Source organism: Notamacropus eugenii, chromosome 6, assembly GCF_028372415.1.
Source record: "Notamacropus eugenii isolate mMacEug1 chromosome 6, mMacEug1.pri_v2, whole genome shotgun sequence".
Taxonomy (NCBI): Eukaryota; Metazoa; Chordata; class Mammalia; order Diprotodontia; family Macropodidae; genus Notamacropus; species Notamacropus eugenii.
In genome coordinates, this window is record NC_092877.1 from 147131016 (window position 1) to 147146860 (window position 15845).

Genomic DNA, 15845 nt, shown 5'->3' on the forward strand with positions numbered 1-15845 from the left:
ATAAATATTCTTTCCTTAAAAAAAAAACTTTTATCCTACAAATTCCGTAAAGCATATTAAGCTATTAAATCAGTTGAATAATTTTCTCACTTACCTCATTGTCATAAGCACTTTCTTAATCTTAATTAAAGAGCAAGTAAAAAGAGGTACCTACTTTGGACCAGCAAAAATGTACTATCAATATGCGATTGGGTTGGGAAATGACCACAGTCTCTGAAGTATTTAGGGAGATCCTGTTTTGGAATCCCTTGACCAGTTTCCCTCTTGGCAAACATGACTTCATAAACTTAAAAAAAAAGAAGGAAAGAGAGAAATATTTTCCTTAATGAATAACCAAATCAAGCAAAAATCACTTCAAATTTCACTTAGTAGCTGTGTAACTTTTAAATTTTCATAAAAGTCCTCCTACCTTGGGGAAAAAAAATGCCTCTGAGATATATCGCCATGAATGGGTAGAACAGTATCCAGTTCTTCTTTTTCTTATCTCTCCACCTTTTCTTTTACTGTCTGTCCACCATAACTATTATATGCTCCCTCATCCTCTGACTTTTTGAAAGCTTTTTTGCTCCTTCAAAGCCTAGATCAGGTGCCAGCTCTTCCATGAAGCGTTCCCTGATTCCCCTTCCCTCCCACCTTTCAGTTTAAAGTAATTTCTCCTTCCTCTAATTTTCTTAGAGCAGTTCTTTGTGTTATTACACAAACTTTCCTTACCAAATACAAACTTTAAAATTACAATTTACAAATACCAAGATAAAACGTTATTTTTTTAAAAAGCTTCAATTCAAACATTTAGTGACTACTACCTACAAGTCACTATGCTAAGAGCTAGGAAAATAAAGACAAAAATGGAACTATCTTTGGTTTCAAAAGAGTTTACATCTACAACACCCCCTCCACCACCACCCCCACTCCCACCTCCGCCATTACCCTGTCTATAGAATATGAGATCCTGGAGGGTATTTGTTGTTCTAACTCAGTGCAGGTAGTGGTTGATTGATGATTATTTACTGAAATAAGAATTTGCATCAGTCAAATTCACTCTTCATCTTTTCTAACCACCTTTTCACTGGGCACTACCTACCTCACTAAACTAAAAAGCAGTCAATTTTTTTTCCAGAATGCAAAAGTTGTATCTACTTCTTCCTCATTATGCATGAATATAAGAAGTGTGGAAAGAGCTGAATGTTCTTTTAATATGAATATTTGTGGGATTTTCTTAAGCTGAACACCTCAAATTTCTAAACATGAAAATTATTTGGGGGATCATTGCCAAAAATCTCTGCAGAATCTGTGCCAACTAATTCTCCCTCACTTCAGTAAGAAGGGCACTCAAGGTCAGTGCTTGCAACTAAATATGATCACTAGTTTTCAACCACAATGGCAGCTATTCTATATTAATTGGACTGACTTGTTGACAGGTTACGTGGGACGTTTCTATAAAATGTTTTTTTTTTTTAAATAAGTAAAGATTTTTCTAAAATGCTGGCATCTAAAAAGATACAAATAACAAAATGTATTCATAAATAGATCCACATGATTGCATTTCAACAACCAACATTTTACATTTCATGTGCCTATTAATTTTCTATTTTCAAATAAGCTGAAAGTACCACTTGTCATTTTCATGTTTGAGAACATTAAATATGTAATGGCAAGATGGCTGGATTATAGTTTAAGGATTTGACTTTAAATGCAAACTCTGCTACATGTTGCCTTTGAGACTGTGGACAAGTACTAGAGATTGGTTGGCCTAACTTTCCAAATCTGTAAAATTAGGAGGTTAATTTAATTGATACTTAAGGTACCATCTAACGCTAAATCCCATTATCTCAAATATCATTTTTTCTATTACCAGTTTATTTATTGAGGAACTGGGAGGATAAAAGCAGATAAAAGGCTGAAAACATAATAATGGTCTTAAAAGAATTGTATGACTCACTAGTAGTTCAACCTAGAAGTAGTCCATAGGAAAAGCAGCCTCAGAAAAGTGGGATCAAGACTTTTCTGAGAATATGGTTATTTTCTTCCTCAGAAGGAAACAGTGTTTTTTACCCTCAACCTAGATGACCATCATTTTGCTGTTAAAGGTTTTGGTTGACAGAGAGCAGAATGAGCTGTACAGAATTGGACCATACACTTGTTTTGTGAAGGTATACCATTCAGCAGATAATTCTGGAAGCAATTGTCTTGCTGTTCTTAAATTTGTTTGTTTTGTTTTAATAATTAGAAGTGACCAAGTTAAGTAAAATAACAAAGTCAACCCCATTTACTTGTCAAGAAGCAGTTGTTTGGGTATTTTGTTTCTCTAACCAACTAATTTGCATATATTGGGAAAAAATTAGTCATCCTAAAATATGGCAGACAGTTAAACTGAACTGAATCAAGAGAATTATGAAATAAAGGGTCCTATGATTGAAAGGCAGACAGCTAAGTGGCACCATAGTGCATAGAGTCAGGAAGATTCCTTTTCCTAAGTTCAAATCTAGCCTCAAGACACTTAACTAGCTGCTTGACCCTGGGCAAGTCACTTAAACCTGTTTGTTCTAGTTTCCTCATCTGTAAAATGAGTTAGAGAAAGAATGGCAAACCACTCCAGTATCTTTGCCAAAAAATTCAATAAAGGCGTCATAAAGCATAGAAGATGATTGAAAAATTACTCAACAACATGATTGACAGATGTATGGAATTTTTGCCAGGCCAAAGGAAAAGGAAAAAAAATTAAAAGTCAAGGAGAGATATAGATATATCAATATATAATACAAAGAGTTTATGTATGTGTGTGTATATATATATGTATATATATATATATATGCATGTGTATGTGTGTGTATGTGTGTGCATCTTCTCTGTGTGTATATATTTAGTTGATTTCACTTAGATTCATTCCTGCCACTGAAAGCAGCATGCCATTAACATCTATGTATATGGGAGTTTGGAACACTTTGGAAATATAATTCTATATATATATATATATATATATATATATATATATATATATATATATATATATATATATATACGTATATATATATATATATATATATATATATATATATATATATATACGTATATATATATATATATATATATATATATACGTATATATATATATATATATATATATATATACGTATATATATATATATATATATAATAATGTATTATGCAACAACATAATATATAATAACATGACATAATATAATATAAGTAATTAATGTAATTAATTAATATAATATGAAATATAAAATTAGAGAATAAAGGCTACACTGAAGCCATAGCTCCAAGCTAGCATTTCCTCTATTTTCTTCTTCCTTAAATTCTTACCTGGTCTAAGCAGGGAGGGTCCCTTGATGGACTTCCTTGGTGCCTTTTGGGCATACTGGCTCTCCTTTTCTCTTTCTCCCTTTTCATATAATTAGTTTCAATGTAGCCTCAAAATATTACCTCTAGAAAAATTTCCTTTGAACTTTAAGGAAATTTTAAGGAAGAGGGCATTTAAATCATCTTTTCTTTCCAGAAGCACTTCTCTGTAAAAGTTGTAGCCTCAAGTTCCTTCCTGTGAATATATTTCTTTTATACTGGTCCTGTTCATCTCCCTTTTGCTGTGATCCCTTGCAGTTACAAGTTCTCTATTGAAAGATGATTATCATAGACATTGAGCCCAAATGCTGTCTTAATATGAAAAATCTTTTTACTAAAATGCCAAGAGAATGTTATTCCCAGTACATATTTATTCAGAGTAAATAGATAATAAAGTTTTATCAGTTTCTATAAACAGCTACTCAAATGTCTCATATTAGGCATTAATGCTATCAAAATTCAGATTATACATTGTTTCTAGGTTAAATAATAATGCCATGTACCTTTATCAGAACTTCATAAAGCCTTAGAGTCTGAAGTTCATTTATTTATGTAGGAGTATTTTGGTTGGTCACATATATTTCACATGTAATTTCCCATAGAATCTAATAAAATTTAGATTAAAATTCTGAATGAAAATCATCCTTTGGTCTAGGTGAGAGGAACAGGACATATTTGTTGATTGCGTAGTATATCTATTTAACCATTCTTCTATCTCTCCTATTTCAGGACCTTGAGTAACTGTGCAATCCTAGGCCAGAAAGATATTTTTTCCACAAAAATTTCTTTGTCAAGACCAAAATTTAAACTATTTTCTTTGACTTAAAAGACTAAAGCCATTTTTCCAGTTATCTCATGATAATTACATCATGAGACCACAACTCTTAAAAGAAAGCAAAATTTTCTATATCAGTTTACAAAAGAAAAAACCTTCTTCTTCCTACATCCTACATATACAGTCGTAATATAACTTTTCTCCCATACTGACTTCACACAAAAGTCCCAACCACTAAAATGCCAAATGTTTAGCAAAGTTCAGGAAACCTATTTTTAGAACTTCCCCTAAATAAGTTATGCTTGTATGTATGTATGTATACATACATGCCTATGTTTACATTCATCTTCGAATAGACACATATATGTGCGTGTAAGTTATTACCTCTTTGACACATGGACATCTCAGCTGCTAAATGGGGGTGGGGGAGGATTGTGAAAGGAAAACTGAGATCATCATGAGAAGAAATAGAGCCTTTCAAATCAAATGCTAAGGAGAGACACAGACTGTTCTGAGGACTACAGAGAAAATTTCTTATATAAATATATTGAAAAGACCTGTTTGAGGGTAAAGCAAATACTGAGGTGACAATAGCTGCAGATAGCTTTTCTCCATCAGCTCATATGAATGTGACTTTTCAGAATTTAAAGGTTATAACTAAGAAATTGTAAATCAAATAACTGGAGACTATAGGGAAATTGGAGAGGGAAACGGTGAACCACTCCAGTATCTTTGCCAAGAAAAGTAAATGGACAAGTCCATGGGGTCATGAAGAGAAAAAACATGAATGAATGACTAAACAACAAACAGAGGAAAATCATATTTGGACTGCTGGGATTGTCTCTGATGAAAAGGTTGGTCTTTTGAACTTCAGATCTTAAGTTTGAGATGGGTCACAGCTAATGATTTGAGGCATTAGAAGACAGAAGAGCAGAAAGAAAGGGGAGGGTAGAGCAGGAGGCAGGGACAGACTGAGAAAAGCTGCCTAGTGAAGAAGACAGACTGCAACTAAGAGGAGCTCAGCTGACAGGAAGGTTTGGCTGCTGTTTTGCTGAGAGCCATCCTGATTAGAAGAGAGGCAATGTGTTTCTGAGAGCTGATTGTCTCACTGAAAAAGAGTTGAATCTTTCTGATGTGTATAGATTGTATGAGCATGATACTCTCCAGTACCATAAAACCTGAGAAAGGGATAGAGATGGGAGAAGGTGGAAAATGGAGGGAGGAAACATATAGATCTGGGAGAAACCTTAGAGGCCCTCTAATCCAAACCACTGATTTTACAGATGAGGAAATTGAGATTCAGAGATGGTAAGTGATTTAACTCAAGGTCATACAAGTCATTAGACCAAACCATAGAATCTGAAAGCTCATTTTCCAATTCCAATCAGTGCTCTTTCTATTGCTGCTTCTCATAAAAAAATTTGATAAATTTGTGAAGAATTGTATTGAAATTATATTAGAAACCTAAATTACTATGTGGCAAAAAAAATTAGAACTCTCAGCAAAAAAGGTGTGAGGGCTTCTACAAAACTAGAAGGTAATACTTTTCAATTTCCAACTAAAATTTAATGACATTTATTTCATTTTTTTCTCTTTAGTTTCTCTAAGCACACAACTCTGTTATTTATTCTAAGTAATACAGATAATATGTAAATAAAAATGGAAATCTGTGTGATATTAGAAATTTTAGGGTGTGACCTAGGGAACTTCGCTTCAGAATAGAATTCCAACAGTGATAAGTAGTATTATCTTATAAAGAAGAGTAGATCAGTTTACAACCCAATGGAAAATTGTTTGTCTTTTGGTTCTTCTAGAAATTACATATAAAAATTGGGGCATATGCAGCTGCTATATTTAAAACAAATCAAAACTAGAATAAATAATGAAACGCTGATCCTTCCTCTCCGAAGTGAAGTGCGAGACTAGGGATAGAAATTGTATGCCTATGCCTTCTGAAGGACTTGCTGTGTCACCTGGCTTTGCTTAACTGACTTTATTACAAAGGAGAGTTCAATATGGGGAGTTGGGAGGGTGGGGAAGGGTATGACATGGAGGGGACAGTGGTCAAGGTGAAATGAGTATTGTGTTGAAAATAAGCACTAAGAATAGTTTTTTTTGAAAATGAATTTAAGTTAAAATATCAATGCTACTCACATTTTTTTCTGTCCAACCATTCTTCTAACTCTGAGAAATTTAATGTTACTCTTGTATTCCGAAGACCAGCTCGGCGCTGAATTCGATCAATCATTCTGCGGTATGCATTTACAACAGCTCTAAAGTTGGGTCCATGGTCTCGTGACTGGAATCATACATACAGTGAAATAAATAACATTACTACCATCTATACTTACTAAAACTTTTTCCTTCCCTTTCCCTCTTTCCACTCCATTTCCTATGTTACTTATACACAAAATCTCAGCCAAAGGTTTCTATTGTCTTAAGAAATTAGCCCTGAAGATCAGACTCTGCTAAGGATTTCCACATTGTGTTAAATGCTTTTTGGCTAATATCCCAACTAACACTAAATGGGGGGATGGCAATATGCTTAGCTAATTGAGAAAGTTCATTTGGTTGTCTATTTGAGCAAAACTCAAAAAGGCTATTTAGCATTATAAAATGATTTATTACAGTTGTTTTTATACCTTATTAATTTCCCTGAAATGATACTTCCTTGTTATTTGTAACATACGACCTCCTGCAACCACAAAAACAGATCAAAGGTAGGTTTTATTTTGTTCATGGAAATCTTAATCACACAAATATCCAAGATAAAAGATGAAGGGGACTGAAAAAAATAAACCTGATAAATTGCACATTTACATACAGAAGAAAAAACATATTGAAAATAAGGAAAGTAGAAATAAAACATTCTTGTAGAACATTAGAGCTAGAAAGCAGCTTAAAAGTCCAACTCCATCATTTTACAGATGGAGAAACCAAAGAGGTTATGTGAATTTTCAATATCATACAGCTAGTAAATGACTTTATCCATATAGAATCACATCCTTTGGCACACAAGAGTTGGTTGGTTGATTGGTTGTTGTCCTTCATTCTCAAAGAGGACCAAAATGGCATCACTATGCTAGCCACTTTATAAGAGTGTCCAGCTGTGGTTGATCAGACCAATACAAGCTCAAAATGTTCTAACATAAGTCTGGTACAAATAGCCCTTGTGAACAGCAATGTGTTAATGAAAGGAAAAGTGGATAATTTTTTAAGCTATTATTCAAAATTCAGTTGCATCGGATTAAAAGCAGGGAAAGAAGATGATGAGGGTGATACCTTCTTGCGTATGTGGTAGAAGGACAAGAAGTCACTAGAGTCAAAGGTATGTATTCATAGATGTGTTCACAGAAAACATGAATATATTCATAGATATAGGACTTCCTATGAGAGTCGATAATGTTATGGAAGAAAATTAAGACCAAATCAAGGGGGTAGGAGTAGGAAGAAAAGGAGTAGAGAGACAAGGAGATTTCAACTGAAGACAGAATCATGAGTTTAGAAGTAGTGAGACTGGTGGAGAGGTGGAAGGTCAAGAAATACATATAAGATATCCCAAAAGTCTTATTAGAGTTTTAAGGTTTAATAACTTTAGAAGAATAGATGCCAAATCATTTAAAATTTAAAAATAGAGTTCTTATTAAACATCAACATAACTACTGTTTGTACATCACTCTAGGCAATTTTTGAACTTTGAGAAAATTTTAAACATCTGCTGCTCAGTGACTGAAAGATTTATATTTATAATACAATAGTCTTAATCAGCCAAATAACAAGGTTTGGATGCATATGTGAGTTTTGATGTGACTCTACAAGAAAAAGTTTAACAAAGATAGATCAAAAGGCTGAGGTGGCCAAACAAGAGAACCTCCTCTACCAATTCACCAGGTTGAGAAACTGTGATCCAGAAAATCTGAAACATGCAACAAAATAAAAACAGGGCACACTCCATCTTGTTAAAATTAAACTTTTTAGATGCATTCATAAAAATTCACAAAGCTACATAAGTATAAAATAATTTAAATAACTAAACTTTCAAGTGATGTTTTGGTAAATTTATAGCTTTTATATTTATGAAGTTATCAAAACTTAAAATTTGACTAAGACTTTTGGAACAAGAGTATATGTGTGTGTGTGTGTGCACGCACGCATGTGTGTGTGTGTGTATTAAACACTGGGCGTACAAAAGAGGCAAAAGGCAATCTCTGACCTCAATGAACCTACAATCTAATGGGGGCAACAAGACGCAAACAAAGATTTGTATAAAGCAAGCTTAAATAGTTCGATAAGGGGGGGCGGAGCCAAGATGGCGTAGTAGAAAGACGCACATACACATAGCTCCGAACCCACAACCCATAGAACAACTACAAAGAAGTAACTCACGGCGAATTCTGCACCCAGAGGCCACAGAACATTGGAGCGAGGGAGATTTCTGTTCCGGAGAGACCTGCAAACCTCTCGTAAAAGGTCCTTCGTGCTGCGGACTGGGCACCGGGACTGGGAGCTGAGTACAGCCCTGCCGTGGCCGCGGCACCAAGAGGAACAGATCCGAGCGGGCTTCAGGGACGGGATCTCCAGCGGCCGCACAAGTACCTCCACCCACAGGTGACGGGGGTCGGTGAGAGAGTCCCTTTGGCGGGTCGAGGGGGGAGTGGGGTGCCCCCATGGCTCGGGCCCCCTCGGGAGACAGAAGCTAAGGGGCAGTGGCAGACCAGGGCTCCCCAAGCAGGCAGGAGCCTGGATCCATTGTTGAAGGTCTGTGCATAAACTCCCTGAGGGAACTGAGCCTGAGAGGCAGCCTTGCCCTCACCTGAGCATCTGAATTTAATCTCACACTGAATAGCAGCCCTGCCCCCGCCAAAAGCCCTGAGGCTGGGAAGCAGCATTTGAATCTCAGACCCCAAACACTGGCTGGGAGGATCAGGAGGTGAGGTGGGTGTGAGGAAAATATTCAGAGGTCAAGTCACTGGCTGGGAAAATGCCCAGAAAAGGGAAAAGAAATAAGACTATAGAAGGTTACTTTCTTGGTGAACAGGCATTTCCTCCCTTCCTTTCTGATGAGGAAGAACAATGCTTACCATCAGGCAAAGACACAGAAATCAAGGCTTCTGTGTCTCAGCCCACTCAATGGGCTCAGGCCATGGAAGAGCTCAAAAAGAATTTTGAAAATCAAGTTAGAGAGGTGGAGGAAAAGCTGGGAAGAGAAATGAGAGACATGAAGTCAAAGCATGAACAGCAAATCAGCTCCCTGCTAAAGGAGACCCAAAAAAATGTTGAAGAAAATAACACCTTGAAAACTAGCCTAACTCAATTGGCAAAAGAGGTTCAAAAAGCCAATGAGGAGAAGAATGCTTTCAAAAGCAGAATTAGCCAAATGGAAAAGGAGATTCAAAAGCTCACTGAAGAAAATAGTTCTTTCAAAATTAGAATGGCACAGATGGAGGCTAAGGACTGTATGAGAAAGCAAGAAATCGCAGAACAAAGCCAGAGGAATGGAAAAATGGAAGATAATGTGAAATATCTCATTGGAAACACAACTGACCTTGAAAATAGATCCAGGAGAGACAATTTAAAAATTTTGGGACTACCTGAAAGTCATGATCAAAAGAAGAGCCTAGACATCATCTTTCATGAAATTATCAATGAAAACTGCCCTGAGATTCTAGAACCAGAGGGCAAAATAAATATTCAAGGAATCCACAGAACACCGCATGAAAGAGATCCAAAAAGAGAAACTCCTAGGAACATTGTGGCCAAATTCCAGAACTCCCAGGTGAAAGAGAAAATATTGCAAGCAGCTAGAAAGAAACAATTCAAGTATTGTGGAAATACAATCAGGATAACACAAGATCTAGCAGCTTCTACATTAAGGGATCGAAGGGCATGGAATAGGATATTCCAGAAGTCAAAGGAACTAGGACTAAAACCAAGAATCACCTACCCAGCAAAACTGAGTATAATACTTCAGGGGAAAAATTGGTCTTTCAATGAAATAGAGGATTTTCAAGCATTCTTGATGAAAAGACCAGAGCTGAAAAGAAAATTTGACTTCCAAACACAAGAATGAAGAGAACCATGAAAAGGTGAACAGCAAAGAGAAGTCATAAGGGACTTACTAAAGTTGAACTGTTTACATTCCTACATGGAAAGACAATATTTGTAACTCTTGAAACAGTTCAGTATCTGGGTACTGGGTGGGATTACACACACACACATGCACACATGCACACACACATAGAGACAGAGTGCACAGAGTGAATTGAAGAGGATGGGACCATATCTTAAAAAAAAATGATGAAATCAAGCAGTGAGAGAGAAAGATATTGGGAGGAGAAAGGGAGAATTGAATGGGGCAAATTATCTCTCATAAAAGAGGCAAGCAAAAGACTCATTAGTGGAGGGATAAAGAGGGGAGGTGAGAGAAAAACATGAAGTCTACTCTCATCACATTCCACTAAAGGAAAGAATAAAATGCCTACTCATTTTGGTATGAAAACCTATCTTACAACACAGGAAAGTGGAGGATAAGGGGATAAGCAGAGTGAGGGGGGATGATAGAAGGGAAGGCATGGGGAGGAGAGTGCAATTTGAGGTCAACACTCATGGGGAGGGATAGGATCAAAAGAGAATAGAAGTAATGGGGGACAGGATAGGATGGAGGGAAATATAGTTAGTCCTATACAACACAACTATTATGGAAGTCATTTGCAAAACTACACAGATTTGGCCTATATTGAATTGCTTACCTTCCAAAGGGAAGGGGTGGAGAGGGAGGGAGCTAAAGAAGTGGGAACTCAAAGTGTTAGGATCAACTGTAATGTTCTTATCACTAGGAAATAAGAAATACAGGTAAAGGGGTATAGAAAGCTATCTGGCCCTACAGGACAAAAGAGAAGACAGAGACAAGGGCAGAGAGGGATGATAGAAGAGAGAGCAGATTGGTCATAGGGGCAATTAGAATGCTTGGCATTTGGGGGGGGAGGGGAGAAAAGGGGAGAAAATTTGTAACCCAAAATTTTGTGAAAATGAATGTTAAAAGCTAAATAAAAAATAAAAAATAAAAAAAAAATAAATAGTTCGATAAGATAATAGTTTGACAAGATAAATAGGAAATAATTAGCAGAGAAAACCATTGGATTTCAGAGGGGTTGAGGAAAGATTCTTGTAGAAGGTGAGATATTGGTCGGCACTGAAAGGAAGCCAGGGAAATCATAGTCAGAGCTGAGAAGGGAGAACATTCTAGTCATGGGAAACAGCCAGAGAAAATGCTTAGCGACAAGTGATGTAATATCTTGTTCATGATATAGCCAGAGGCTAGTGCCACTGGATTGAAGAGTACATGTAGGGAAGTAGGTGTAAGAAGACTGGAAAGATAGGAGGGGACTATGCTATGAAGGGCTTTGAAAGCCAACTACAGCAGTTTGTATTTGATCCTGGAGGCAATAGGAAACCACTGGAGTGAATTGAATAAGGTGGTGACATGGTTGGATCTGCACTTTGGGAAAATCACTTTGGTGGCTAAATAGAGTGTGGATCAGAGTGTAGAGAGAGTTGAGGCAAGGAGACCTACCAGCAGGTTACCAAAATAATCCAGGTTTGACCTGCACCAGAGGGGTAGCAGTGTCAGAGAAGGCAGTGCATGCAAGAGATGTTGGAAAGGTAAAGTTAGTAAGTCTTGGCAACAGATTGGATGTGAGGGTGAGAAATAATGGGGAATACAGTTAGGAATACAACTCCTAGGTTTCAAGCCTGAAGAACTGGGAGAACAGTGTTGCCACTCTCCATAGTAACAGGGAAGATAGAGCAAGAAGGAATGGTTTAGAGAAAACAATAATGAGCTCCATTTTGGACATGTTGAGTTTAAGAAGCCTATTGGACATCTAGTTAGAGATGTCTGAAAGGCAATTGGAGAGGGAAAACTGTTTATCAGCAGAGATATTGGGGCAGGATAGGTAGATTTGAGAATTATCAGCATGGAAATGGTAATTAATCCATGAAAGGTGATAAGATCACCAGGTAAAGTACCATAAATAGAGAAGAGGGTCGAGGACAGACTCCTAAGGGATACCTAGGGTTACAGGGCATGATCTAGAAAAAAAAAAGTCCAGCGAAGGAGGCAGAGAAGAAGCAATCAGATAGGTTGGGGGTTAACCAAGTGAATGTGGTAGCCCAAAAACCTAGAAAGGGAGAGTATCAAGGATGAGAGATTGATTACCATATCAAAGATTTCAGAGAGAGCAGTGAAAACTGAGAAAAGACATTGGTTTTGGCAATTAAGAGATCATTATTTTGGAGAGAACAGTTTTGATGGAATGATAAGACTGGAAGCCATATTGTAAGAGCTTAAGATCACACAAGGAGAGAAAGTGGAGGTACATACTTACATGTCTTTTTTGAGGAGTTCAACTATAAAGGGTAGAAGAAATATAGCATGACAGAAAGTGGGAATGGAAAGATCAAGTAAGAGGTTGCTTCTTGTTTTTTTAGGAGAGGGAAGAGTTGTGTATGTTTGTAGATAGTAGGAAATGAACCAGTGGACAAGGAGAGATTGAAAATAAGTGAAAAAGTGGGGATGACAGAGCAGACAATTTATTGGAGGAGACAGGACAGAATGAGATCACTTCAACAAGTAAAGGGGTTAGCATTGGTAAGGAGTAAGGTTACTTTATCATGAGACCAGAGTGAATGAGTAGAAAGTGGCAGAAGACATCTGAGTGATAGGAGATAAGGAAGATCAGAGAAGAGGGAGTTCACAGCAAATGGCCTCAATTTTTCTGTGAAATACAAGGCAAAGTTCTCAGCTGAGAAAACGAGGTAAGGAAGAGCCATAGGAGGTTTGAAGGGGGATTAAAAGGTTTGGAAGAGCCTCTCTGGAGACTGGGATAATGAGTTGATAAGGGAGGTTTGGTAGGATTGCTAACAGCCTCAAGTGCCCAGTTAAGGTTGTGTAACACAAATCTGTAGTGGACACAGAATACTTGCATGATTTTGTCCACCTTTATTTGTCAACAGGTACATAGTAACAAAGGTGATGAATGGTTTGGCTGGGTATAATCAGTGACATGTTCAGGGGGTGAGGAGTTCAAGAGAGGAGGACAGTGTAGAGTTGAGTTGGTTCACCGAGGATCAAGAATCAAGAATTAGATAGAGATAATATTGAGGGGGGGAAGGGGGAGGAGGGAGAGAGTTTTGTTGCTGTTTTGGTTTGGTTTGGTTTGATTTTGGGGTGTTTTTTTTAGTTGAGGTTTTTTTAGGTTTGTGTTATTTTCTTGGGCTATAGGAGATGATTGCTCAATTACAGGGATTTAAGGTTGTTTCCCTAATTCCTTGAATTTCCTAGTCAAAAACTAAGAAGTATCAATTCATAGGATCATCAGTTTGGAGCTGAAACAGAGGTAATCTAGAGGTAAACTAGTTTAACCTCCTTGATTTGTAAGTAAAGAAACTGAGGCGCAAAGAGGTTGACTAGCTTGTCACAGGTGACATTGCCAAGATTGAAACCAGCTATTTTTGTACTATAACTGCTAAGTTCTATTAGATTAGGGCCCTCACTCTCCATGGTTCTAGGATGATAAAGACTGGTGTCAGCCTCAATGTGTAATTTGCAAATACCCAGAGACTGAGGATAAAAGAGGTAAGGTAAGAAGATTTGGCCATGGATCCAGATGACTAAATACTAGTTTCCAGGGGCTGAAATGAACTCACAACATATGCCAGTTTTATAGTTTTTACTCAAAATGGTGAGGGATAAAATACACCCAGGAGATATGTAACATGCCCTCACTTCATCTGAGGCCCTAGTTCTTTTACCATTAAACATTATCGGTGGTCTAGTCTGGGTAATATTATGCTTTTCTCTGAGGCTCTTCCAGTAGGCCTGATGCAATAGTCCCTATTAGGAATGGCACTAAGCCTTTGTCATTTGAGTAAGAGGACTAGGTTAGCATTGTAGTTTATTATAACTTTCCCCATCTGCTTGCTATGTTAAGGTCAGATTTCTACATTAATCTTGAGTTTACAATCACCTTTATCATAATAATCCTGTGAGGTCATACAAATATCCCCACATTCCCTATAATAAAATCCATTTCAGAGAAGGAAATTGAAGACCTTGGTCACTAAACAGGTAAAGACCGAAACCAGGACTTGATCCCATGTGTTGCAATGGATAGAAGAATATTAGACTTGCAACCAAAAATATATGGGTTCAAATTCTGTCTCCTCACCTGTAAAACCAGGATATAATAATACTACCTTCTTCTTGGGGTGGTATGAGACTCCAATGAGATATGGTATGCAATATATTTGGAAAGTTTTAAAACATCAGGTCAATTTTGGTAATTGACTAGTGATTTTCCCTGCATCGCTGTACCTTCCTATCAAGTAATCATAGGTGACATTAAAAAATCAATAAAAATATATTTGTAAAAGAAAAAGCCAGGCCTATGTCATCAGGAGAAAGAATGCTGATAAACAGGAGAATTTGTAAAACTGACTCCAAGTGGGGCTCAGAGACATCACAAGGCCCAGGGTCAGTTTTCTACATTAATTTCCTTCCAATCCCAAAGAAATCCTGGCTCCAGGTTCTGTGTCACCTAGATTCTTCTTAGTCAGCATTCCCTGGGGAAAGGGAAGCAGGTTTCTGAAGATTTCTGAAATAAGCACCCAACCTATCTCTTTAAGGTTTTCTTAATGATCTTGCCTGAAGGGAAAAAATGGGGTAGAAAATCAAGAGGTGTTGGTGAAACTTTTTACTTTAAGTCAGATGATCAGAGTTTCATTCATGGATCTGACATTTACTAGTTGTGAAAAAGGAAGGTAGAAGCAAACATGTGGGAGTTCTGAGCTTACCATTATATGAGCTGTTTGAGTGTGGGGTGCATTCAGTGTTCACGGGGGACAAGTATCTCTAACATGGGGGCTACTGAGCCCGTTTTAGGGCTGTTCATCAATCTTTGGTGTCCACCTTTCACTCAACTTTCACCTGAGCCACAACCTGGTGAAACCATCTCAGCAGATGGGCTGTACCAGTTTGAGGGTAACCAATGGGCCTCAAATCTATCAGCAACTTAGGGGAGGGTCTACCCAAAACATGTGAAGACCTTCCCTGGCTGAATGGGTGGATGAGAACAATTTGGTTCAATGACCATGAAAGTGTTTAAAGCAGATGCTGTGGAGTGCTTAGAACTTGGTCAGATATTGAAGATACTAAGGTCATCCTATGCAACTCAAATCATCACCAGTCATCTTGATTTTATGCCTTGCCACTGGGACTTACATGACTCTAGAAGAGAGAGTGAGGCTGATGACTTTATGCAACTCTGCCTCACTTCAATCCAATTCACTGGCAGGTCAAGACATTAGCCCATGATGTCACTGATAACATGAGCAGTTGGAGAGTGATCCTTCTTTAGATCCCAGCTAACTGCAATGATACTGCAGTAAATTTACTTAAAATGAAGGGGGGTCATCTATTGCGTTGCAGAGCACAGCTGAAGCAGTTTGAATTCAGAGATCTCAGGTTCAAATCTCACTCTGTTACTTATCACCAGTATAACCTTGGGTAGTCTCTTAATCTCATTTTCCTTACTTTCAAAAATAAGAGTTGGACCAAATAAGGCCCCTTCTAGCTCTAGCACTTATGAGAATGGATAGTTCCCTGTGAAAATTATTCTATAGTCTGATAAAGATTTGGTGGACAAGGTCT

General features: G+C 37.3%; 1 protein-coding gene across 2 annotated transcripts in view; it reads right to left on the reverse strand.

The window, feature by feature from the left end:
- The window catches only part of IQCM (IQ motif containing M), a 522295-nt gene that overhangs the window by 270767 nt on the left and 235683 nt on the right, over positions 1-15845 (reverse strand). For both annotated transcript variants that reach the window (XM_072621219.1, XM_072621220.1), the window contains 2 exons: positions 6290-6434; positions 155-286 (listed from right to left, as the gene is read on the reverse strand). In XM_072621219.1, coding sequence (XP_072477320.1) covers positions 155-286; positions 6290-6434 — 277 coding nt within the window. The remainder of the gene's footprint in view (positions 1-154; positions 287-6289; positions 6435-15845) is intronic.